The sequence below is a fragment of the Cyprinus carpio genome, chromosome B6 (assembly GCF_018340385.1).
Source record: "Cyprinus carpio isolate SPL01 chromosome B6, ASM1834038v1, whole genome shotgun sequence".
Taxonomy (NCBI): Eukaryota; Metazoa; Chordata; class Actinopteri; order Cypriniformes; family Cyprinidae; genus Cyprinus; species Cyprinus carpio.
Genome location: NC_056602.1, coordinates 24304860 through 24332383, shown reverse-complemented (window position 1 = coordinate 24332383; position 27524 = coordinate 24304860). Strand labels below are relative to the sequence as shown.

General features: G+C 36.3%; 2 protein-coding genes across 3 annotated transcripts; both read right to left on the bottom strand.

Moving 5' to 3' along the window:
- Positions 1 to 101: 101 nt before the first annotated feature.
- LOC109056490 (double-stranded RNA-binding protein Staufen homolog 1-like) lies at positions 102 to 11556 on the bottom strand. The gene is made up of 15 exons (XM_042725168.1): positions 11353 to 11556; positions 9960 to 10300; positions 8576 to 8697; positions 8310 to 8490; positions 6758 to 6908; positions 6455 to 6626; positions 6222 to 6317; positions 5895 to 6107; positions 4691 to 4834; positions 4353 to 4499; positions 3430 to 3493; positions 3001 to 3374; positions 2793 to 2915; positions 1208 to 1287; positions 102 to 1007 (listed from the first exon to the last, which is right to left on the bottom strand). Exons 2-15 carry the CDS (start codon positions 10147 to 10149, stop codon positions 920 to 922), a joined length of 2145 nt encoding a protein of 714 aa, XP_042581102.1. The 5' UTR covers positions 10150 to 10300; positions 11353 to 11556; the 3' UTR covers positions 102 to 919.
- A 229-nt stretch (positions 11557 to 11785) lies between these two features.
- On the bottom strand, positions 11786 to 27105 carry LOC109056503 (protein polybromo-1-like). 2 transcript variants are annotated; one of them, XM_042726405.1, is made up of 30 exons: positions 26783 to 27105; positions 26074 to 26210; positions 25869 to 25966; positions 25047 to 25194; positions 24702 to 24854; positions 24481 to 24597; positions 24324 to 24392; positions 23701 to 23799; positions 23527 to 23612; positions 23359 to 23450; positions 23016 to 23223; positions 22776 to 22917; positions 22498 to 22580; positions 22127 to 22406; positions 21235 to 21340; positions 20456 to 21119; positions 19387 to 19598; positions 19038 to 19232; positions 18757 to 18914; positions 18300 to 18542; positions 18056 to 18201; positions 17788 to 17945; positions 17064 to 17247; positions 16195 to 16402; positions 15713 to 15911; positions 14460 to 14623; positions 13832 to 13997; positions 13222 to 13289; positions 12951 to 13137; positions 11786 to 12556 (listed from the first exon to the last, which is right to left on the bottom strand). In XM_042726405.1, the coding sequence occupies exons 2-30, from the start codon at positions 26197 to 26199 to the stop codon at positions 12393 to 12395; spliced, it is 4923 nt and encodes a 1640-aa protein (XP_042582339.1). In that variant the 5' UTR covers positions 26200 to 26210; positions 26783 to 27105; the 3' UTR covers positions 11786 to 12392. The 2 variants fall into 2 exon arrangements, with proteins under 2 accessions (XP_042582339.1, XP_042582340.1); XM_042726406.1 differs by having other exon boundaries at positions 22498 to 22577.
- Between the last annotated feature and the right edge of the window lie 419 nt (positions 27106 to 27524).

The following is a 27524-nucleotide window of genomic DNA, read 5'->3' as shown; positions in this document are numbered from 1 at the left end:
CAATATGTAATGTTTAAAAATTTACTTATATTCAATTTGACTTATATTCAGTTTAACTGTGGAATCCCTGAGATTAATATTTACAGCACACACACACAAAGTTTTTATTTGTGCAAGAGGCACATAATTTTTACTCATATTCCATGAGGAAAACAGGATGCAACTGGTAGAGAGATGGGCGGGGTCAACACTGTTTGGAGAATGTATCAGTTTAACTGACATGACTGAAGATTATCGTGCTTGAAACAAACATTTACTCACTCGCTTCCATACACAACAAAAAACACCACCACACTCTACACTGAAGTCGCAACATTTTCCCAGACCTACATGAAAATGTAGACGAAATTTAAACTTTTTTTGTGTGAGTGTTATGGTCATCATTGTAACTCAAAAAGCACTGGAGAAAAACCACCACAGCAGAGACGTGTTAGAGAGCTTCATCATATCCTTCAATGGGGTTTTATACTGCACTTCACAACAGTGCTAACACAACAACCCAACTCGCTGGGTTCCTATAATACAACATTAAAAATAAATGAAAAATAAAAGCGAGAACAAAAAATCATGACACTGAAAACATGACGTCCTTGGAGCAACAAAGAAAAGCCAATCTACTCAAGTCAAACTTCACGATAATCGTTTTACCGTTTAACAACGAAAACATAACACCACTTCACTGGATATGATGAGGCGACTTTTCCAAAGCCTTATCGTTTAAAAATGTATCACTGCATGTGAACAATTTAACAAAATTAACAACTCTTGACCTTGTTTAACGGTTTTGAATACTTCAACTTTTTTTAAATCTAAGATCTATTAAGAATTACTCAAAAGGCCTTTTTGAGCAGCCAATCAAAACTCTGCTTCTGACTTTTCTCTAGTGTTTTACAAATAAAACGACCAATCAAAGTCAATTCTATACTGTGCCGTCCAGAGTCTTTCTGATAGTGCTTGGGTTAGCCGGTTTTAATAATGCATCACCCTCGAGGTCTTGTTTGTTGCACCTATAGAGAGGGAGACACGTGAGAAATGAATTGCAATGTATGCAGTTACTGGACTCTTGTCAGCTCTTTCTTTAGCTATGTGCTTTAAATAACTGCCACTTAAACTAAACATTGTTAAATGACTTTGAAAAGCACATACAAAGTCCATGTATGGTAACATATTGTAAAAAAATAAGACCTTTTTAACATTTGAGACTGACCCTGTCATTGGTCCATTAGCTGTGCGCTCATTGGACTGCTGGTCAAGTTCTGACAGAAGCTTCAGGATGTTCAGAGCAGCCTGTTTGGAGACAAAAATACATTGCAGTGAACAAGATACAAGTTGATACATAAATACACATACACTATCTAGAATAACATGAAGAAACATAAACTGAGACTAAATCCAAAAGAACTGTGGCAACGTCTCCAAGATGCCTGAAGAAACCTATCTTCCACCAAGCTACATGAAAAACTATGCTGAAGTGCACTGAGGGCAAAAGCTACTTTAAATGCAAAGGATGGTCACACCAAATGTTGATTTAATTTAGTTAATAGAAGTTAGTTGATAAAGCAAATCTATTTATGTCATTATTTTTGACAGCATACTCATTTTACAGCATTTTAACACAAGTGCCTTAAACTTTTTAACAGTGCTGTAGTTTTGCAGGTAGGTTTCTTGAAGCATCTTGGAGCCCTTTCCACAGTTCTTCTGTCTCAGTTTGTTCTGTTTCTTCATGTCATTCCAGACCGACTGGATGATGAGATCAGATCTCTGTGTTGCAGGTAGGTTTCTTGAAGCATCTTGGAGCCCAATCTCATCTCTGTGTGGAGCACTGGCTGTTGTCAGACTCCTTTACAATTAATGGCAAAATGAATGTTTGGAAACGTAAACTGATATTACTGACACACTACAGCAAAAGATAGAAATAACTGGCTTCAACCATTTTTTAGCTGGTGAAAATACCAGTGTTCTAATAATTTTAGCCACCACTGTACATTATAGTTTTTCCTGTGACGGAAAAGCTGAATTTTAATTATAGATTTTTTTATTATTATTATTATTAATATTATTATGTCATAGATGTACACATAAAACAGTAACATTCTGAAATCTAATTTCTATTTTAATATTTTAAAAATGTTATTTATTCCTGTAAAGGCAAAGTTGAATTTTCAGAAGCCATTACTCCAGTCTTCACAATCAGGATTTTTAAAGTTAACTAAAACCATAAAAAAATTCTGCTAATTGTAATAAATGTTAACTGAAGTATAAAACACAAACTCAGTTTCCAATGCAACATTACTCATTTTCATTTAGTTTTACTTGATTTAACTAAAATGACTAAATCTGAAAAATAAACACCAAGATATAAAAAAACCCTAAAAAAAAAAAAAAAAAAAAAAAATCAAAAAACGTAAAACCAAATCCATTTTAAAAATTAATTAAATTAACAACAAAGCAGAAAATATAAAAATAAAAATGAATTCAAAAATGTAATAAAATCTATAATAGTATCTCATGACACTAAAATAACTCTGCACAAGATTCTTCAGAAGAAACATTTCTTATTAGTATCAATGTTTAAAACTGCTTAATATTTTTGTGAAAACAGAGATACAGTTTTTTAGGTTTCTTTGATGAACAAATTTCAAAAGTACAACATTTATTTTAAATGTATCTTTTTATTAACAGTTTGATCTATTTAATGCATCCTTGCTGAATTGTTTGTTTGTTTTTTTGTTGAGAAAAATATATGTAGTAGGACACGGTAAATGTGTTATTATTATTAATATACAACTTACCATGTCATGGCAGGACTCCACGTCCTTGCCGATGCCGTGGCTGATGAGAGGGGGCTGAGAGGAACAGTTGATCAGAGACACAAACTCATTCTTGTTGTTTTTGGGAAAGTCTTTGTATTCAACCTGTACAAAAAAAAACGAAAGGTATTGATTGGCTGAGCAACATCACTGGGGTGGATAAGTGTGCGTTCACTGTTAGATTCAATACCTGTAAGCCCTGTACAGTGGCCAGGTAGCTGAGCTGTTCTGATGGTCTGGTAAGGGGTCCGTGGGGTCTGTGTGCCAAGCTGTTGTTGGTCTTCAGTATACCCTCTGCTGTTGGGGACGTCCCAGCGTACAGCAGCTCATTGGCAATCATCGCCGTTACTGTGGCCTTGGCTGGGTTGGGGGCAGCTGTGCGACCGTAGTCTCTGGCATGGGGTCCCTGGTTGGCACCCACTGCCTGTGCCACCTCAGGCACCATGGGTAAAATGCCAGCAGGAAGCTGCTGATGGCTGAGGAAGGGAACTCTGAAATTCTCCTCCTTATTGACTGCTTTGAGAAACACATGAATCAATTGCATATGACAACATTCAAGTGAATATGATATTCATGACAGAAATGAAAACCGACTACAATAAAAATAACATGACAAGACTTGTCTTCTGAGCAGGGCTCGGATAAGGTAAGTTTACTTTAATTACAGGTTTCTTAGCAGGTGCCTTTACAAAGATAAACACGTTTATAACCGTTTACAAATGCAAATGATTCTTGGATATGTATCTTGGAAATGTAGTTTTGGAAGATTTGGAACAACATGAAAATTAGTAAATGTTCCTTTTTTGGTGAACTTTTTGATGGCAAAGTGTCCAAAATATGACGTTCCCTTTATGAGGGAACCTCTTTTCCAAAATATGACGTTCCCTTTATGAGGGAACCTCTTTTTTGCACTAAATAGGTGATAAAATTATCAGCTGCAACAATAAAAGAAAAAACAAACCTTAAAATAAATTTTTCAAATTAAATATTTGGCTTTTATATTTTATATATTAAGTAGCTTAAATAGTATATCTTAACCTTTTTTGTTGTTGAAAAAGTGTAAAAAATGATGTAAAAAAAAAAAAAAAAATTAAAATTTGATATGAGTTGCATTAATAAGTACACACCTTAACTTTGGTAGCTCTGTGACCCTTATTTACAAAAATTAAATAGTAATAGCAATTCTGAATGTAAAGTAAAAAAAAAAAAAAAAATCAAAATGTGTTGGTGAATACATAAGTACACATATACTTTATAGCTCTATACAGTAATATAATCAAATAAACACATATATATATATAAGTATATATTCAGCCCATTTAATTTGAAAACGTCCAAAAAATTAGAAAAATAAATAAGTGAAAAATATTAGAAATAAATAAGTGCACACCTTAACTTTGACAGCCCCCCCCCCCTTTTAAAATTTTTCACGAACCCCCTTATCAGTCCCTTGTAGCCCCGGACCCCAGTTTTAAAACTCCTGAAACTGCTTCCAACATGTTTTCAATACAAAGTAAATGCTGTTAATAAGCAGGCACTCACCTTCTCGTCTGTTTTCAGCGCCGGTTTGGGTGGTTGTGGCTGAGGCACTTTAAAGCCCAGAAGCTCCAGCATCTTCTCGGCTGCATTTCTCTTGGCCACTTTTTTACTAGGTCCCATTCCCTCTGCATTCTGACCTCCAACTGACACCTGAGTGAGAAGTATAAAAGAAAATAATGGGGGTGGGGTGGGGGGTTACTTTTCCCAAGGATCATTTCTGACAAGAAGCAATTTTGCAGGTTGTACAACAAAATGGTGGGCAGAAGAAGAGCATGGCCTTCACACAAAATGTGCGCTGAACTATTCTAAAAATGCTGACACTCTTCTCTCTGATGGAGTACCTGCATGACAAACTCCCTGCGTCGAGGCAGTCCTCTCTCTGTCACTAATGTGTACTCAGGCTCTTTTTCTTTCTTAGCCTGCTGGATCTGAGCCAGTCTGCTGATGGGGTTCATGCCCTGACCGTACTCAGGGCTGGTCTGCAGCTGAGAGCGGGGGCAAGATTCATTAAGGAAAAGAAAAAAAATAATAATTAAAACACTTCATCAGAGCATTTAGATTGAGAATCTGATGAAAGGAGTAATTTGTCATTCAATGAATGGACTGAACCCCCCACCCCCCACAGTGACAGCCAATGTCTGTGTTGGTATAATCACTCATTTCCATTACTTAATATCAATTAAGTTATAAATATTTCAGTTACACTGTCAAGTTCGCCTTGATATTAAAAGGAATTCACCTCTACATACAACTTCCTTTCAAAAGTTTGGGGTAAGACTTTAAATAAATTAATAAATAAAAATAATATTTTATAATAACAAAATGTTAATTTAGCAATGGTGCATTAAATTGATAAAAATTTAGTTTCTACAAAAATATTAAGCAACCCAAATGTTTTTGAAATTCAGAATAATATTAATAATAAATGTTTCTTAAGCATTAAATTAGCATATTAGAATGAACCCAAATGTTTTTGAAATTCAGAATAATATTAATAATGAATTTTTTTTGAGTATTAGATTGGCTTATTAGGAATCATGTGGAAATGAATTATTTTAAATTGAGATTTGAAGTAATATTGGAAAAATTTTATTTTAAATTGTAAAGAAAGGAAATATTTATTTTTTTTGTGCGTTTTTGTTCAAATAAATTTGCCTGGTGAGCATGAAAGACTTTTCGTACTAAAAAAAGCAACTATTACTGTTATGTACAGAGCAGAATATACTGACAATATAAACAATACAATGATTACAAATAATATGTACACAAAATGAACACTATACAACACAAATATTTACAGAAAATAATTTATATTTAAATAAAATAGACAATGAATCATTATCCATAAAGACAGTTGGATAGATTTTAGACTAAAAGCAAAATGATAATCCAGTGCAATTATGTTATAGCTAAATGAGATATAATGAATGCAATCACTAAAAAAGATGATTAACTTCTCAGGCTGAACTATTATTAGCAAAGTTTTTGAATCAGCATAACGCTCTAGCCATCAAACTAACCCAGCCAGCCTAAGTCATCTTCTACCTTAATAATGGACTTGCTTTTCTTTTTAATACGTAGTGGTATCTTGTCAGTGACAGGTAGTTGAGGCAGTTTGCGGAGCTCCTCTAGGACAGCGATGGCAGCTAGTTTCTTGGCAATCTTCTTGCTTTTGCCTTCACCTTCCCCTGAAAACTCGCCCACAGTTACCCTCACCACAAAACTCTTCATGTGGGGAGGCCCAGTCTCTTTTAGCACCTGTATATAGTGAGGACAGTTAAAGAAAAGTCATGCATGATCAAGAAGTTTTGCCTAATTCTAACATGCATTTTTATATACTTGTAACCTATGCATGATGGGATCACGAAATACCTCGAAATTCACAGGCATGTTGCGCTTCAGTGCAATCTCAAACACTTGGCTGATCTCTGATTTGTTAAGGTTTTCTTGTACTGGCTCTTCGTCCATCTACAGGATGAACATGACATGTACTTTCAGTCACGATTTAATAATACAGATTAGATCAAAGCTTGTATTTTCTAAACCAAGTTCAAGATTTAATCTATTGATAGCCCATTCATCATGTTAGTAGTATGAACTCTCACCTCAGCTAGCTGCTGCATTATTGGCTCTTTCTGCAGATATTTGATAGCTTTAGCCGCAGCGTCATGTTTGGCTGCTTGACGCGTGCGGCCCTTGCCGTGGAATTGTTGTCCACCGATAGACAGCTCCATATGATACAGTACTGGCCCCACAGGAGGAAATGGATAGTAATAACTGTACAAGAGAAGAAAAGCAAAACACTATATAATATAAATCAATCACATTTAGTCACCCTCATATCAGCCAAAATCTCTACTGTGCATCATTCAATAAGCAAAAGCAGTAGATTAAAAGAGAGTGCATACTGCTGCATGGAGCGTGCATAAGGGCTTGGTGCTCTGATGTTGTAGTTGAATGCTGGTCTCATCCCCTGGTAGGCATCTATAGGTTTGTAGATGGGCTTCTTGCCCAACTTCATACAAAGTGCATTAAGCTCCACAGTGTGGGTTACATTATCTACAAGAGAGAGAAACATGTCAAACAGCTGATTGCACTGCTAACCTTCATGAGGTTCAACCTATTACTGTAAACACATTAATATTGTAAAATATTATTGCAGTTTAAAGTAGCCTTTTTCTATTGTAATATGTAATTTATTCCTGTGATGCATAGCTGAATTTTCAGCACCTTTACTCCAGTCTTCAGTGTCACATGACCCTTCAGAAATCATTCTAATATGGTGATTTGGCGCTCAAGAAACATTTCCTATTATCAATGTTATTGCAGTGAGCAAAATATTTGTATTTATTAACCTCTGTTAATTAAAAAAACACAACTGATCATTGTTAGTTCATTTTAGTTTGAGTACATTAAATAATATTAACATGTACATCTTTTGATTTTAATCATGTATAAGTATATGTTCAAATGAACATGAATTAACAATGAAATACTTTAAAAATCATTAATTTATCAATGTTAACTAATGAATTTACTAAAGTTAACAAATGAAAACAATGTAAAGCATAACCTAAAAATCCTCTGTAAACCTGTAAATTTACAGACTGTAAGTCTTTACCATCACTTTTGATCAATTTAACATAAATATATAAATTTGCTGAATAAAAATATTAATTTACTTTTACCAAGTGTTTAAATGGTACTGTAAATGCAAAAAAAACAACAACAACTATGATATACTGTACACTACATCACAAAGACAAATTAACCCCAATGGATGTACTCAAAGTTAAAATAGGTGGAAAGATGATGTTTATTTTTAAATTTAAAGGAACAGTTCACCCAAAATATAAAAATCTAGTATCAACTACTCACCATGTATGAAGGTAACTCATGTGACTGCACATTTAAAGTTTTGAAAGCAGATGAAGCAAATGCTGTTTCTGGACAGTTCAGTTCCAACCCTGCTCCAACACACCTGCCTGTAATTTTCAAGTAATCCTGAACATTTTTGTTAATATGGTTCAGGTGTGTTTGATTAGGGCTGGAGCTCAACTCTGCATGACACTAGTTACTCCTTTTCTACAGCATACAGACTTCTTTTACAATATTGTTTGCCTTTTTAGGGTTCAACCGCCCTATTCTATAGAAACCAGGTTCTGCCATTGAATTAAAAAAATAAAAAGGTTTTTATTTCACAATTCTGGCATTTTTCTTACAATTGCGAGCTTATCTCTCACAATTCTAACTTTTGTCCTTGCAATTGCAGAAAAGTCAGAATTCCGACACTTGCAACTCTGAGAAAAAACTCAGAATCGTGAGATTACCTTTTTTATTTTTTTTTATTCTGTGGTGGAAACAAGCTTTCATACAATTCAGTTTTGATAATGTGGGGATGAGAATTTTATTTTAATTTTTTTTTTTAATTAAGAAGATAAAGGGAAAAATTGGACGTACACTCTAAGCCCTTGTAGATCCCACCTGGGTTCTTGCCTGGGTGGCGGGGGCTTCTGTGACTGGGTTTGGGGAGAGTGCTTTGGGCGAGAGCACATGTTGCTGCTGAGTGCTGAGCTTTTTTGATACTGGTCCCCTCTGCATCCCAGTGCTGATCCCCCAGAGTTAACCGCACTGAGAAAATCTGACCACACAACATCAGAAAGTTCAGGCAGGTGGGATGATACAGTTTTGTGTGTTTGTGTATAAAACAAACCACCAAGTCTTACCTTGGAGTGGGCTGGTCCTTGTTCACTGAGTAGCTTGTATTCAGGTTGGATCTTATTGTAACGGGCTAACTCATTTACCAAACACATAGGGGTCTTCTCTTTAGGGTTTGCCATGTTAGATACTAGAGGACAACATTAAAAGATTAAAGAAAGAAGGAAACATTTTAAAACTCTAACAATCCAAAAAAATTATTTTTGTTATCAGAGCATAACCAGGCCCAGATTATTCAAAAGCTTAGGGTCAGTAACTTTTTTTTAATGTTTTTAAAAAAGTATTTATGTTCACCAAGGCTGCATTTATTTGATAAAAAATACATTAAACAGTAACACTGTGAAATATTATTACAATTTAAAAACTACTTTCTATTTTAATATATTTTAAAATGTAATTTATTCCTCTGATGGCCAAGCTGAATTATTTTAGCAGTCATTACTTTAGTCTTCGGTGTCACATGATCCTTCAGAAATCATTCTAATATGCTGATTTGCTGTTCAAAAAACATTTCTTATTATCATCAATGTTGATAACAGTTGTGCTGCTTAATATTTTGGTGAACATTAAGTTAAAAAGCATTATTTTAAGTTAAAATAAGCATTTATTTAAAATATAAATATTGTGTAACATTATAAACATCTTTAATGTTACTTCTGATTAATTATATGCATCCTAGCTGAAAAAAAGTTTGAATTTCTTAAAAAAAAAAAAAAATTACCAGCGACTCAAACTTTTGAACAGTAGCATTCTTTTTTTTTCAGCATGTTTAAGATAAAAAATACAATTGTATACCACTATTATCAGATTTTATTGCTAATTTTGTAATTTATATTGAAAACTGCTGCTTAATATTTTTGGTGAACAGAAAAACAGTATTTATTTAAAATAGAAATCTTTGGGCAACACTGGTGTCTTTGTTACACATTACATGTACTTACTATTGTACTATTATAATATCAATAAATTATGCATAATTACATGCAAGTAACCATAAGCCAAACCCTAATCCTAACCATATAGTAAGTACATGTGGTTAATTAATATTACTCAGTACTTAAATGTATAATTACACTGTAACAAGGACAGCTTAAAATAAAGTGTAACCATATTTTGTATTATTGTCAAATTTGATAAATGTGATGCACACTTGCTGAATAAAAATATTACTTTCTTTCAAAAATAAACCAAATCTTACAGACTGCAAATTCTGAATGGTAGTCTATATATTTTCACCATGTTCTGAGATAAAAAGGTAAATATTAATACCACTGTTGTCAGCTTTTATTGCTGAATTGAAATGTTAAAAACCTTCCATAAGATTTCTATATGGGCCTGGGCATAAATGAATATTTAAAATGTACAAAAAGACCTATATAATGCATCACCCACCTGTGGGGTTGCAGAAGGGCGTGGCAGAGGCAGAAGGCAAGGCGGAGTTTCGGAGCGGGTGACTGGCACTCTCTGAGGGTAAAGGAGCGGCGCCGCAGGGAATGCTGAACCCGGGTTGGGGCGGGGCCAGCTGTAAAGGGGCGGCACTGGGTGCAGGGTTGCCAGGCACCTGGAACTGAAGCTGTGACATTCTGATTGGCTGGTAGGAAGGTGGGTTGTTTGAATGACCAGGTATAGACTTTGCAGTCAGGTAGGAAGAGTACTTCACGAACAAGGGTTGTTTGAAAGAGAGAGCGACACAGTGAGGGTTTGTAGAATGAAGGATGACTGCAAAGCTTTACCTGCAAAAGAGGAAAAAATAAAAGTTCTGTAATTATCTGCCAATAATAAGTCTTATTAGGAGAATATTAAAAGCTAATCAAAGCTCTGCAGTTTTTATTGTGGTGGGCAGAACCTATAAAGCAATGTAATACAATGACGATTGAGAGATCTATCTACTAATAGAATGTTTTTCAAAATCATGATGGAACATTTTAATAGAATTTACCCTAAAAACAATTATTATTGGTTGATAATGTAGTATTATTTTGTTTTTTTAGTGTAGTTTTTTTTTTTGTTTTTATTTTTTAGAATATAAAAAGTTATTCCTATGTTTAGTTCATAAAAATTATTAACGAAAGACCGTGTATCATGAACTAAAGTTGGACATTTTTATACTAAGAAAAAATTAAACTGTCAATCAGATGACTTAAGGCAGCAAGTTTTTGATCATTTCGAGAATTCAGAAGTCTTAGAAATGATAAAGCCTACAGGCTTTATGGGGTTAATATATGATGCCAAATATCAAAATGGAAAAACATCATATTACAGTAACATGGCAACAAGCGCTTATTGTCTGACAATTCCTGGAAACCTGTTTAACAGCACAAGATCAAAACACATCGTCCTTGCAAAAAAGTTGTGGCAAAATGAAACGTCAAGCAGTGTAATTTAGATTAAACTGATTATTTTACAAATTAACATTTTAGCCCAGTTTGAACATAATTAGTATGTTAAATATTATCTGACCTTCAGCATGCACTGTCAACTTTTACATTTAAAAGAAAACGCGAACGCACAAGCTGGAAATATGGACAAAAAATAAATATCAGCTGTCAAGGCTCCTCCTACCCTTACACAAGTATCAAAGCCAGTGATATACACATACTAGGGCTACAAATATAAAAAGCATGGCATTAACAAATCAGCCCAGTGTCTATAATGTTACGTGTGTTTTTCGTGAAAAGCCACTATGACAATATGCGATAAAATCCACTGAGATCAATATGAATGGCTCGAGCTAACACACTAGCAGCTCGCGCATCTCCACAAACGCCGGCTGAATAAAGCTCACCTCGGTTTCTTTCTCTCCGGTTGTGATTTACTCCATGAGTTACGATGTTAAAGTATAGTGTCTGTTCGGTTTCGTCCTGTTTTAAGGGGTTCTGGACTGGTTTAGTATGAAAATACGGGAGAGAGGTAGAGACGGTGAGAGTAGACAGGGCAAACACTAAAGAGAATAGCCCGATATTTTCCGCCCCTGCCAGGAAATGACATCACGCCAGTTATTTGTGGGGTAAAATCGATGAAAAAAAAAATGAGTTTTTAATAATTGATTCCTACATTAAATTACAATTCAGCTTTTTATTAAATCGTATTTAAACAATCTGCATCTGCAGAGGTTTGTGGCGTGGTTAGGCGGGCCTTCTGTTACAGTGGTGTGTGGAGGGACTGGTAACCCAATCCTCTCACAAACATGTTTTGGACATACTTGAAGCACACTTTACTCATTTGAAATGTTGTTTATTGGTGAAATTGAGACAATTTAATCATTCTTAATGCAACTGTTCAAGCATTTCTCACAGGCTTTTTTTTTTTTTTTTTTGTAGGTACACAATGAAAAAATAACAAATTACATTATCATTAAAATAAAGAGGAAGTTATCAGCTTATTCTGCCTCTGTGTAAAAAACAAAATATATTTGAAAACTGCTACTGTGTTCTTTTACAACTTTTGAGGCCTTTTGTATAAGAGTGGCCATAGCCAGGGAACTTTGTGAGAATTGGTGTTTTTTAGCAATATAAAAAAGATGTGGTTCAACGTCATAAACGCAACCAAAATTCATTTAAAGTAACAGTCAAAGTGACATATTTCAAATCCAAGTCAGTAGTTATAAATTGATGCATGAGTGACTTAATTTCAGTGCGTCGTATGTACCTAGATGTGGCTAAAACTTTTATTTCTCACACACACACAAATAGACACACAACTAGGAGATTATTGCTGAAGCATTTATGACAGTACTTTTTTTTTTATCACACTGTGATAGGAAAGATTTTGTAGGAGAAGTCTTGCATAAATTAGAGTCCTGAGCACTGGGGATAGAACAAAGGTTTAAAGGTTGTACGCCTGTCGGATATTGAGCGTGTCTTTCATCATCAGGTCTCGGAGTCGCCATAATGCGTCGGCCATCGTGGTGTGAGCGCCCTTGCTTTTCAGCCAGTGAGTAGGGAGACGGCTCTCTTGCTCCCTGGTGAGCCGACAGTCTTTTCTTTGTGCTGAAGGAATGAAAATTAGAAAGAAAACCTTTTTAAAACATGCATCATTTGGGACAAGGCCACTAAACTGAGCAGCAAAAATGGGTCATTCAGAGATGTTTTGGCTGTAACATCACAGAAGTCATTATTTACAAACAGAAGACTTAGCCATTTTTATGAAAACAATCTTTAAATTACTAAATTATGAATGTTTTAGTAAGGCAGAAGTAAGACAATGTCATAAAACACTTGCATTAAAAATAATAATACTTGCTAAATAAAAGTATTAATTTTGGTCAAATTAAGATAAACCTAACTGACCTCAAACTTCTGAACATTAGTGTAACTGTATATGACTTCAAAAGGAATACATAAAACAACTCTCATATGCAATTCGCATACAAATCATCTTTACCCTTAAGGCTCTGGTCCCACTTGCTAATAGTGGAGGATTCCGCACTGAGGCCCTCAATGTACTTCAAATAAGCTTCTGAATGCAGAAGACGCTGAGGTTTTGGAGGCGGGGCCACAAAAATAGGCGGGGTTGGCTGCTGGCCTGGTTGACCTTGACTTGGATATGGTGGTGGAGCTGGTCCACCCATCTGAGAACACAAAGTAAAGACAGAGATGACAATCTGCACCTGCTTTAGCATCACAACTGAAAGCTGCATGAACATGTTCTTCACCTGCATGCCATAATGGTTTCCAGGACCAGGACTTCCAGCCATGCCGTTCATTCCTGGGCCCATCACACCTGAGTAGGAAAGCAAAAATAGTTTAAATCTCAACTCCAACAGATAAGGTTGCAAATAATGTGCACTGACTGAATAAATAAATCTTGTTTACATAAATGTGTGTTACAGTTCCCCCAAGCATGTGGTGTTTTTATAAAACAATGATTCAGTGAAGTCAGTCAGTGGAAAAGTGGAAGTGACAAATCGTGCAGAAAATAGATTAAGAAAGTGTGAGGTGAGATATTGAGAAAAAAAAGCATGTTAGCGGTGTTGTGTGAATATTCCCACCTTATGAATTAGATACAACTAAAATTAGATCATGCAGAAATATATATATATAATAACAATCAGCTCCATTTCAAAACCATAAAAGCTGCCTTGCTGTCCAGGTAGCTCACCAGTTTTTGGAACAAAGACAATTTCAAACCAGGAGAGGAAAAAAAAAAAAATCCTATATATATAAATAAATATATAAATAAATATATATATTTATTTTAATTTGGATTGGAGCTGGTCAGAAGATCCTCAGGTGTGGTTTCTGTCTGATTGGGGTGCTTCTTACCCGGATGGGGCATACCAGGGTACCCGGCCATGCCTGGTAGAAGGTAGTGGTGGGAAGGCAGCTGGGGCACCCCCATGGAATGAGGTGGAGTGCCACCCATGCCCATCATGCCCTCAGAAGGACCCTGCATAGGCATGTAGGGCGGGCCATAATTTCCCATCATGCCGGGTAAGGAGGAGATAGCACAAAAAGATCCATGCATTGATGACATGCAGTTATCTAACAAGTCATGCAGCTACAAAATAACAGTCATATCAATGTCAAAGAAAGTGTGAATCTTTAAATGTGGTTAATCTAGGTGTGTAAAAAAATAAAATAAAAAGGGGGCTCTACATATTAACGGGTTAATTAAAAAGGTTCTCATGCAAAAAGAAAAGTGCAAATGTGAAAAAGAATGTGGCAATATTGAAAAACACAAGACAAGACCAAAAAGTTTGCATACAAACAAAAGGCCTTTAGTGAAATGAACTGAATAATCACTAATGGGCACACTTTTGGTACGGGGAAGATAAGAGACATGATTGATGAGTTGAGGTTTTAGATGGTTTAAATAGATGAGAACTGTCGGAGGGTGCCCGGATGCTGCATCTGTCTCTTTCAGCAAGGGTGGGGGCGATTTGGCGTTACCTGGCACAGGTGGCATGGACTGGTTTAGCATCCCCATAGCGCTTGGGGGAGGTACCACCCCCATCATTGAGGCGACTGGGGTACCTGCTCTTGGAGAAGCCTGCTGCTGCTGCTGCTGAAGGACCCTCTCCCGTTCCTGCTGTTCTACCAGTTTAGCTGCCCGTTCTGTAAAATCATTGATAACTGAATTGATGCTCTTCGGCATGTGGTTGTGGTTAAGCAACACTGTGAATAAGAAAAACATTTTCTATACAGAAATAATGTGTTGTGCATGGAGGAAAACTAATCCTGGTTACCACTGTTATTCATTTCTATGGTTAAAATGAACTGCTGGCTATTTTTAAGGAGGACAAATAATCTCCGCTGCAGAGATCCCCAAATGCATCTTATCTTGTGACTGAACTGGTTGTATTCATAGCAGTGTCTTATAATTTTTGTTTGCTTTATTTGAGATATGACTGGATATTTATCATAATGGAATATTTTACCTTAAAATGAATTTTTGCTGAAAATGTACTAATCCTAATACTTCTTTTCGATTTGAATAAATTTAGCAACAGGTGCCATAGAGTTCAAACAGCTGATCATCACAGTAATTCACAAGTAATCAACAACAAATCAACATTATTTACTGTCTTGTGAAGTGTAAATCTGTGTGTGTGTGTGTGTGTGTGTGTGTGTGTGTGTGTGTGTGTGTGTGTGTTTTTTTGTGTCAGGTAACAAATCCATCATTAAGGCATTTTAATGATTTAGGAATTTAAATTATAGCTAAAATGCCATAATAATGCTTCCTCCAGTGAAAGAGTCCATCCCCAATTTTCCTCTTATATCAAAATGGACAGTCACCGATTTGGAGTGGTTTCACTTGTAAACAGTGCTTGACCTGTGCAAGAAAGCAATGTTATGGATGGTGGACTTGTATTTTAGCCAGAAGCAATGGTTTGAAGTTAAAGACATCTTAATGACGGATTTGTTTATTATAAACATGCCGCTTTTCACTTGTTCAGTATGTTAACTGATGGACTGGAGTGATGTGGATTACTTGTGGATTATTGTGATGCTTTTATCAGCTGTTTGAACTCTCATTCTGACGGCACCCATTCACTCCAAAGGATCCATTGGTGAGCAAGTGATGTAATACTAAATTTCTCCAAATCCAATGAAGAAACAAGCTCACCTACATCTTGGATCACGTGAGGTGAACCTAAGGTAATTAGGGCTAGAGCAACTTCTCAGGAAGGGTTGAGAATGTACCTTCATATTCTGCCTTCTTTGAAGCTTCCAGGTTCCTCCATTCTGTGCCCACCAGTCGGCTTAGCTCTCCAAAGGAGAAATCAGGGTGACGAGCCTTAATAATAGCCCTCACTTCACTGCTAAACAGGATGTAGCCACTCATGTTGATCTTACGCTTGGCTCCTTCCTTTTTGGACATACCCTTAATCTTTGGCGTGGACTGTGCATAGCAAACAGGGGTGAAAAGAAAAAGTCAGCTACTGTTAAATATGAAAAAACTATGGAGAATAAAAGTTGATCAACTTAAAACAGACATTTGAAGATTTACATATGATTGCATATTGAATATAATAACTATCAGAAAGCAATGGATTTCTGATAGCAATAACTATAAAATATATTTATTCATTTTTCATTGTTTCACATTTGCTAAGAAACTACTTATGATGCACACATAATTGGAAAGGATGGGTAATGACTGATTTCTTGGGAGACTGGAGTACCTGTGGTGGTGTATAAGGCATATCCATGTCACTTGTTGCTGATGCCTGACTGGGTGGCATTGAGGGCGTCGCTACTGCTTCATCGTCATCTTCGTCCAGGTCATCCATATCTTCATCCAGATCTTCCATGTCTGCAAACTTAGCCTCTAGCTCCTCAATCTTCTTATCCAGCAGTGGAGATGGCACCTTCTGGGGCACGATGGGTTTTCTTGAAATTAAATTATAGCATCAGTTAGTCGCTAAACCCAATCAACCATTTCGAGCATTAGTTTGAAGTCTGCAACATTAAATATTAATAAAAGTGTGGATGAAATTTTATTTCTATCTGAAATATTATTTGCTTCACTGTACTAAAGAGTGTTCTTTAGACTGTCTCTGAGTGCTTCGGTTTGCTTTAGTATGCTTGAGTTTTTGATGAGCTGAGAGATAACAGGAAATCTATCTGTGTATGTGTGCAAGACAAGTGTGTGAGACAGAAATGTTATTTTTAGTTTATTTTAGTTTCTTAGATGTCTTGGCTCCTTAGAAAATTATTTGCATTAAATTCTTAGAAATGCATCTGGAGGACATAGTTAGGCACCTTAAATGGACCTATATGATCAATATGCATTATGACTGGATGAGGTCAAAGCATCTGGATTTGATGAAGGTATAAATGTTGAGTTGGGGTGTTGCCTCTTTGCTGCAATCTACAGCCAACCCTGAATGACTATATGAATGTAGACCTTTTCCTGTAGGAAAATTAATATTCAAAAGACTTTTGTCTCATACCTTTAATTGAAATGGAATATTGCCACGACAAAAAGCAATAAGACGCTGGCTGTAACACATATTACCCACTAAAAGTAAGGTAGGAAAGTAAAAAGCACCTAAAGTAGAAGATCTCGTCATCAACGACCTTGGCTGAGAGGGAGAAGCGTTTCAAGGCTTTAAACTTCTTCATTTGCTTTTCACTCTCAATGTAGCGACTTTCAAACAAGAGAATGTCTTCTTCTGGACATTCAGTTGGTCTGCAGGACAGGAAGTCCTTAAAAGAGACGACCACACATTTCCCTGTGAAAAGAAAGGGAAAGACTTCAAACATGGTCCATAGTAAGTTTTCAAACAAGGTAGGGAACCGAAGAAGAGAACAGAAGACTTAAAATGAAAATGTTCAAGGACTTTATTAGCTGTATAAATCCCATTTGTGGAAATATAGTCGTATAAGTTTCAACATGATACATTTGCTACCGGATCTGCAAAAATTTATTTCACTTGGCAGCTTTTTGTTCTTACTCGAGCCAAGTGATCTCGCACTGATTCTATTATGCATTCAGGGTTCTGAGGTGGCTTTATACTATAAAAACACTGTAGACTTTCGCAAGAAGTAGGTCTTAATTGTATTTCTAGTGTCTTTGTGAAATGTAAAGTCTCTGAGAATGTTAATGATCCCAAAGGCACCATGTGTATTTGACAAGAATGGTTGGCAAAATTTCTTTATCACAGCTTGAACACCAACAGTTTTGCTGGTTGTGGGTTGTGGATGGATAGCAAACTGATATAAAAACTGATTTAATTACAATTACATTGAATTTATTCACTCAGTGCCCATACCTAAGATGCAGGTCATAGGACAGTTCTCCTCCAGGCTGCTGAGGAACACCTCATGTTTGTAGAACATCTTTGTTGGCTCATGTTCCGTTTCCTCAGGGTGGATGAAAATGGGTCCAAAGAAGAATGCTGCTCCATCCCGCAACCACATCTTCTCGATTCTGTCCATATCAATCATAACAACTCAGACTAATGCTGTAGGCTTATATTACTATCAATTGTGTACTTTTATAATGAGTTATTGGGGTAAAATAAGCATGATTTTGCCCACCTGCCAACTCGTGGTCGCATCAGCCCGTGGGAGCGTATGTAGACACAGTCGCCCAGTTTAAGCCACATGTCATTGTAGTGGAGCTGTTCATAGTACTGGCATCCTGGCTCCCCATTGGCCACTTCAACTGGAACGTCTTCACGCTCCTGTAATGAGTGCAAGAGAGTATTACATGCTTAATTTAATTTAAGAAAAAAAAAAAGATTTTTTTTTTTTAACTCAAAATCAATCATTTCCCTCATACCTTCTCGATAAAGCCACCACTCTCTGCATCAGGAAGATCAGCCGCTTTGTCTTTTGCACTGACAAACATGGAGGCAACTCTGACTACGGGTAACGGAACCTCTCGAGAGACTAGTTTGACAGAGCTTGGCGGCATGGACCATATTTTGATCTTCTTGAAGGTTTTGGTCCTGGCAGTGTAGCGGGATTCACAGACATAGACATCTTCAGGTCTAAAGCCGTCTGGTTGCGACTTAAAATACTCCTAAAACAACAATCCCACATTCAAGAGAATGAAATGCAAAATTCTTCAAGAGCCCGTGAGGAACATATTGAAACAAAAGTAAATTTAATAAGATATATATCATTAATTTTACTTCCACTGCAACACATAGCCTCCTGTGGCTTATGACTTTATTTTGTTAACCTCTTGGTCATATAAATTTATTATTTAAACATATTTGCCTCATGTTACTCACCTTTACAAACAACACAACACATTTCCCCAAGATCTTGCTGAAAGGAACATGGTTGTAGTAGTCACTCTTGAATACCTCCTTCTCCAGAAACTTGCGGGTTGCCAAATGGAAAGTTTCCCCTGGCCGATAAAACCAGCATCCGTACATCCACTGCTCTCCTGCAGTCAACAAACACATCCAATTGTTAATACAAGAAAATGGAAATATAAAAAAAAACATTTACTTGACAAATGAAGGCGCATTAAGCAATGACAATAAAGAAAAAGTGAGAATGTGCGCACCAGCTTCGTCCTTCCAGAGTTTCTCAATGCAGACAATGTGAGGTTGCAAATTCGCTTCTGAAGGCTGAACATACACACAATCTCCCACGCTGTAGGTGTTGTTCTCAAAGTTGCAGTCCTGACTATATGAGCTTTGAGGACCTGACGGCCACTGGCTTCCTGCAGCACCCTGTGCTTTGTCGTCTTCTGGAAGAGCTATTAGTCATAAAAGCAATGTGCACATTATTACACTCCTATAATAGACAGTCATTATAGCAGCAAGACTTTAAAGGGTATCCCAAGGTGTTACATAAATTTAATGCTAGAAGCAACAGCAAAGCAATTTCTGAAAACATCAAGAGCAAAGAACCTTTTCTGTCTTCTTCCCGTTTCAGCAGGTCTTCCTCAATTTCTTGGGGCAGTTTCTCTCGCTTCTCTTGATCTATGTCGGCATGCAGATGTTTGGATGTGTAGCTCAGTGCTGGTGTCAGCAAGATTTCGCCATTCTTGCACAGCTCGTCACGGATCTTCACAAAGAAATGCTGCAACTCCACAGAATCCTCAAAGATCTCAGAATCGGTCCTGGAAACGCACAACAGCTGCAATGAATTCTCAGATTACCAGTGCTAAACTTGATTTCTGTTCATGTTGACTCTACCATCAAACTTCACTCTGTTAGACTTGAACGGAACTTAAAGGAATTATTCATGAAGTTCTTTTCATGATTCACTCACTCTCATGTCATTCCAAAATCTGTAAATCTTTATCCCACATGGGACTATTGCTATTATGTTGCCAAATAATGCCAGAATATTGTAGCTATGTCAGAGAGTTTAATGCAAAGCAAAGTTAAACTACAGGATTATATTTGATACACTTTCACAGACTTCATACATTTTAAATACTTCAAAGTCATATATTTCAAGTTTTAAAATAATAATGTTACTGATTACATCTATTTAGAAAATATTTTCAAATAATGGCAATAATTTGCATATTGGATATCTATAATAGTCATTCAGTTGTGTTAAACGATCAATTTTCTTTTACTATACCTACTCTAAACATCATGAAAAACACTCTTTGGATACTTAGTTTTGTTTAATATATATTATATATATTTTTGAATTTAAAATTTAAGAAAACAGATTTTATTTAACCATTATCTTTTTTTTTTTGTTTTTTATATGTTATATATATTTTTGATTTTAGTGTTTAAGTATGCTGATTTGTGGAATGAGGTTTGAGAAAAACACGAGGGGAAGAGAAAACATTGGCACACAGAACAAGTCATAAGAAGCCTTTTATGGTGTTTTTTTTCTGTCATTTTTAAAGCCTAAATCTATTCCTGTTCATTTTATAGAAAGTGGCATCTTTTAAATTCCAGTTTCTTTAATGGTGACAAGAATAGCTAATTTTCACTCTTCCCTGCTGCTTACCTGTTGAGACGTCTTGCTTTCTCCAGCACCTCAAACACATGCTCCTGGAACACATCCAGTCTCCGATAGCGGCCGCGATCCACATTATTACGAATAATATCTAAAGTGAGGGGCGGGTCCTCTGGATTAGCGGGGTCGATGGCGGGAACCTCTGCCAAAGAGTCACTATAGCAGCGTCCTTCATCATCCTGGTGGCCCATCATCGAAACAAAGAGGTTCCTGATGAGCTCACGCACGAGAGAGGCAACCGACAAGCCACCCAGTCCACCTTCGTCTCCCTCCTCTTCATCCTCAATTTGTCGACGGGCTTCCAGGAAGGCTCGATGGAGCAGCAGTGCATCTCGGTATATCAGAGACTCTGGCTCGTTGTAGGTGCAGGCGTTGTTGAACATAAGGATGAAATCTTCTGCTAACGAGTCAACATCTTGATAGCGTCCCTGTACCATGTAGCTACGTATACGTTCCATGTCAATAGGACGCTTAATGGCAGCATAATAGTCAGGCAGCTCAGAACGTGATGGAAGACGCAGGAAAACGGCGCTGAGACGTCGGCCACGATTGTCTGTGAAGTTCCGCACGGCTTCATAGAGATCAGTAAGCTTCTGCTGGAGTGGGGTGGTCTGGGTGCGGGCCTTTTTAGGGGAGGCAGCAACTCCACTACGGCCTAGAAAAAAGAAAGGAATTTAGTAAAAATCCCCCCCCAAAAAAAGTTAAATCTAAAATTTGTTTCTTAATTAGTGCATTGAAGTGTCCAATTTTAGGCAAAAAAAAAAACATACGAAGCTTGAGTTTGGGAGAGCCCATGTCATCTTCCTCAGGAGGAGTGCCAAGCTCCTTCTGTTTATCCTTAACTATCTTCTCCAAGATGTTTGCATCATTATAAACCTGCAGATAAAAAAAAATTAAATGGCAAGCATAAATTTCAAATTAGACTCTTCAAATGAGGTCTTTTCAATTTAAGACACTATATTCGGATTTGAACCCACACAAATATTGAAGAAATTTTTCTGAATGAATGGTTACTTTAACACCACTGTAAATCATCATAGACATATTTGTAAAAGATAAGAATGAGCAACTAAATAGGGGGTTGGGTAAGACTTTTAATGTTTTGAAAGATGTTTCTCACGCTCAAAGGCTGCAAAAAAAAAAAAAAAAAAAAGGGTGTTTATATTGTAAATTATTATACTTTAAAATAACTTAATATATATATATATATATATATATATATATATATTTTTTTTTTTTTTTAATCCAGATTATTCCTGTGACGGCAAAAATGAATTTTAGGCAGCCATTACTCCAGTATTCAGTGTCACATGATCCTTCAGAAATCATTATAATATGCTTATTTGGTGCACAAGAAACATTTAATTATCAATATTTAAAACAATTTTAGTGCTAAATATTTTTTGACATTTTTCAGGATTTTTCTATCTTTGAAAAATAAAAAGTTCAAAAGCACAGCATTTATGTTATTTTCTCTTTTTTTATTGCAACATTATTAATGTCTTTGTCATGACATTTTTTGTCTTTTTGATCAATTTAATGCCTCCATGCTGAACAAAAATATTCATTTCTTTCAAGAGAAAAAAAATCTTACTTACCCCTTACTTTTGAACAGTAGTGTATAACAATTTAGCATTCATCTAGTAAAGTAATGATGCTCACCTGAGATCCCTCCTCATTATAGTGGCGGGCATTGCGAAACATTAGCTTCATGTCATCCATAAGTGCTTCCTCGTTGTTATAACGCTCAGTGCGGATATTGTTCTCGATGGTACGCAGGTCCATTGGGTCTTGGATGATCTGGTAATAGTCTGGGTAATCCTTCTTAGAGGGCTTCACCATGAAGAGATCACAGAGGCGCCGTCCAGTGCCTGCCTCACGTGCCTCAGTCACTGCAGCATACAGCATCTTCATTCGGTTTTTCTTGGTGTTCTTCTTGTGGCTTTAAGGACCAGATAATTGCAGCATTAAAAAAAATGTTAAAACGTATTACTGACTGCAAGTCATATGGATAAATTTTTTTTAAAATTTACCTTTTCCTTTTACTACTTCCCAAGTCAGAATTTGCAGTAGAGACATCTCCTTCATCGTCATCTCGAACCTCTCTTTTCTTCTGCTAGAACACACATTCAACCAAAAAACAACAACCCTTTTTTCTCATTTCTCCGAAAGACTAGGACATTCTTGCAGTAGGTTTCTCACTAGGTTTTGGAGAAGACTACTTTTTACTTCTTGTACTGGGATCCAAACATTTTTTGTTGTACACTTTTACAATGACAATGAGGACATTCTAATTCTAAAGCAGACAGACCTGCATTATTTGCTGTAACCTCTGAGCACGTTTGTATATGGTGGAGTTGGGCATGTTGTAGCGTTTAGCATTCTCAAACATTAACGTGAGGTCAGCCTCCATCTGCTCGATTCCTTCATAATCCCCATTCTTCATTTTATCCCTATAAAGAATAGAAAATATGAAAAGAGTGTGTAAATGTTGACTGCTTTCAAACATCACGATTCAAATCAGCAGATATATCACGTGGGTTATCCACACCTGATCTGTTGCAGGGAGATGGGGTTTTTGATCTGATGGTAGTAGTCTGGGTATTCTCTTCGTGCAGGCAGTTGGAGGAAGGGTTCAGCGAGAAGCAGCCCCTGAACACTTCGGGCTCCTCGGACTGACTGGTACAACAAGAAGATTGGGTCACTTGCACTGAGACCGCAATCTGCCTCCGATTCTCCAGTGTCATAACGTACAGTCCCTGAGAAAAGAACAATCCTTCAGATATATTAAGCTGCAGACATTGCAAATGTATTTTTGAATAAGACTGTTGGCAGACTCTCTCAAATGGATTGCTATAGAGTTATCTTGGACAAAGGGAACTGTGGATAAGTACCCGTCAGAATAGAGTCTTCATCACTTTCGGATCCAGCCTGAAGAGCCATAGTGATGGCAGACAGCCGGTCACCCTGAGCAGACCTCCGATTTCTAGCAAAACACAGCATGTTACAGACTAAAAGATGCATCTTCAAAGCAACCAGTTGAGGAGGAGAAGAAGAAATACCTGATGCGGAGGCTAGATTTAGTGGGTTCAGCCTGCTCAATCTCAGTCCTTCTCTGGGCAAATACCTTCTTGATTGCGTTTGCATCCTTTACAAAGACAGAAATGTGTTTACGTTGTATACAAGGAGTTAAAAGTTTAGGATGAATAGACAACAAGGGTATAAAGTGCACAAACCTTAAAAACTTGTGACCCTGGCTCATTGTACGTTTTGGCATTTTTTGTCAAAAGATCAACGTCCTTGGCCATGGCACTGATGGATTTGTAATGTCCTGCCTAAAAACAGAACAAATTATTACTATTAATCACCTTATTTTGTAACACAGGAAGTAAACCATTTCATGTCGATGTGAGAGATAAGTTACTAGAAGAATAAAGTGAAGTAAACAGTAAAACACCACAAATCAGCATGTTCCTAATTACAATAAAATTTTTTTAAAAATGTGTATATATATATATATATATATATATATATATATATATATATATATATATATATATGATAACAAATATCAGTTTGCATTTTCAAGCAGCATAACGGGCTGTTTTTGTACAGCTAAAATAAATGAATGAATGCACCTGACACTGGAAGCCTTGCACATAAGTTACAAATATAATTATTATAAAACTCTTGCTAAGTAAATAATGGACATCATTATTACGAACAATTACACGTGATATATATTACATCAGCCTTTGACAGTATTGTCACATTCAAATTATTATAACAGCTCCAAATACACACCACTACACATTTTGATTGCTATATTCCGCTAGAATAATTTCAAAGCACCACATACCTGTATCTTCTGAGCCACAGTGCGCAGATCTATTGGTTCTTTTATTACGGCATAATAGTCTGGATAATGCTGGAAAGGAAAGAATGGGGATGGGAAAAGTCAGTTTTAATTAAAGTAATAAACTGGTCATGATTATCCACACTGCAAAATGACCAACCAATTTGGAGGGAAGTTTTTGGAATAGCTCGCTAACAAGCCTCCCTGAGGAATCAGTGCATGATACTATGGCCTCCAAGAGCTGCTCCAGTATGGCTTTTAGATAGCTTGGTGGTCTCTGTTGGGCAAAGGTGTATAAAGGAGAAAAACTTATATCAGTCTGGATGTGCATATTAATGATAAAAACTCCATAAACACAAAAAATCTGTGAATTGTTTTAACCTCATCTTCCATGGAAGCACTTGGGTTTTCCCCATCTTCACCATCTTCATCATCCTCAGCCTCCTCTCCTTCAGCTCCCTGTAGCAGTTCATTCTTGGTAGACAGGAAGATATTCAAAAGCCTACAGGCAGCTCTGTACTCTGCACTGTCAGCCTGTTGTAAGAGACCCACAAGTGTATTAGCATTTCTTAGTTAACGGTCAGTGGCTGTGATGCTGAACAGCTTTGCTTGTGCAATAGCTTTGTATGTTGATTGCATCTATTACTAACCAGTCCAGCAGTCTAAAATAACAGACAGACTGAACTGATTTGTGTGCCAGAAACATATGTGTAAATGCAAACTCACTTGATAGTAAGCTTTGGTGTTATTAATAAGCAGATGAAAGTCAGCTGAGAACTGCTCTACATCCTGGTATTCCTCTGCCCTGAGCTTCTGCTGTATTTTCATCATGTCTATGGGCTGGCTTACCACTTCATAATAGTCAGGCTGATTCCTAAAACAGGAAAAATAAGAATGGAGGTTGAAGTGTGGGTTAGTGTCTGTTGCATGCATTAAACTCAGTATGGTGTATTTCATCACATTGTGAAATTCATTTAAAAAGAATGACACAGAACTAATAACTAATAAAACTACAAGTGTGATTACTACTTTTACTTTTCTGCATGTACTATTCCATATAATGGATAAATTGAGCCAGTGTTCTGTTAGTATCATTGATAATATATTTTTGTGTTTGTTTATTTTTTTTATTAGAATTTATTTTTCCTTTTTTTTTTTAAGCAATTTATTTTCAGCAACCCCTCCCCCCATTTTTTTTATTTTCTATGTTATTTTAGTTAATATATAAATAAATGTATAATGTATATATAAGTGTCATTTTTCATTAATGAATCATTTTTATACTCTTATTTATTTTTCTCATTAAGGCTTATTTTATTACAGGTAATGAAAATATTATCGTTTTAGTTGTAGCAGACTATAATAACCCTGAACAACTAGACAATGAAGTGAAAGCAGCCATTAACCGTCCAGCATTCAGTTTTACGGCTTTACTCCATTTCGAAATGTGTAAAATACTATGTATTAAAAAAAAGAAAAAAGAAAATGCAAGTGTGTCCAAACATTTGGCTGACAGTGTATATTAATAGACAAGCAATACACTCATACCTCCTCTTTGGTGCACGAACAAAGAGCTCACAGATCTGTCTGCCTTGGTCATCTTTGTAATCTCTGACAGTGTTGTACAATTCATGGCACACAGCAATCTAATCAAAAGATAAAGTCAAAGTCAATCTGACGAGATAATTGTTATGATCCAAACCGATCTTACTGAACCAAGTCATTCTGACTATCCTAAACGCCATGTACTCACTTGATCAACCGAAGGAGCAGTGGAAGCTCTCCTCCTCTTCCATCCACTGACTGGAGTGGATGAGGTGGCATCATCAAAGTCTCCTGTGCTGGAGGGAGAGGTGGCTCGTCTTCTCTTAGAGCCCATTGAAATGGTACCTGTTCACCAACAAACATCCTTTCAGACTCAGGGCTTCCAGCACTAATTCATTTCCATGACTCTTCAGTTGTATTAATAAAATAACATAGACTCTCAGAATTATTTCATGGAGATAAATGCCATTTGTATGCCAGGTACCAATCCTTAATATCTATACACTTGCATGCTTATATTTTTTACTGAACAAATGTCACCAGTTAAACCTAAAACGCCTTCACATCTGAATGCAGTAACTGTGAATAGCTCAAGATAAAGCAGAATACTTTAGAGTACAACACAATAAAAACTCTTGACGATAACTATCACAGATTTTCATGATTTAAAGATGGTATTATATGTCTGTGGATTTGTGAATCACCATATAACATATCCTAAAAATAAATGTTGTTTATAATACCTAAGAGCTACTTATCATAAACAAAACACAGCTTAATGGAGGACAAAAATAAGTTTGGACATTAATTCATCACCCATATATATACATTCTTTCATAGCAGCTGTTTAGTAAGCATTTAACAGAAGCGATTATGCTTTGGACTATGCATGAACAGTGTTGTGTGGAGTAGCATACTTAGCCGCGTGCTAATCTTCCGGTAAACAATCCCTAAACGCCAACAGCCAATCGACGCTCCGTGTTTCAGACAAACAAAAGAGCGGTCTCGCGGTGTGCTCTCGTACTCACTTCTCTAGAAAAGCGCACTTCGGTTTCTTATATTAATTTTGCTGAGCTTTATAAACGTATTGGAGAACAAAGAGTTTTTAGAAATACGCTGACCTACCCGTATTAAAATCTCGACTTTATTGGCACAGTTAGGAATTATCCTTCAGTAACAACACAGCGGCAACTGTTAGCCAGCAGGTAGCGTTGATAGCTAGCAAAGTCCCGCCTCCTTCGTGACACGAAACCGGAAGTACATTTAAGAAACCCCTCCTTACATCCGAAAATGTAGAATATTTAAAATATTGAATATTCTTTTGTCCTTACTGAAAAATTCAAACAAACGGCATTCGAGACAGGATAAACATTTACATAAGATGTTTTATTTTAAGAATAGATTGCAGAATTACAACGTAATTAAACTTAACATATCCACACAGTCAGTGTTCATTTATTTTAAAGGTCTTTAAATACAACAAAGATTACAATGAATAAAGAATGACGAAATATAGATATAAGAGCAAAGTAACAGAGCCAAATAAAGAAAAATCTATTAAACATCACAGATTTATAATTAATAATAATTAAGAACGCTACTTTTACAACATAAATATACTAAATAAATATTATACATACGTATAAATTACAAGTGTCA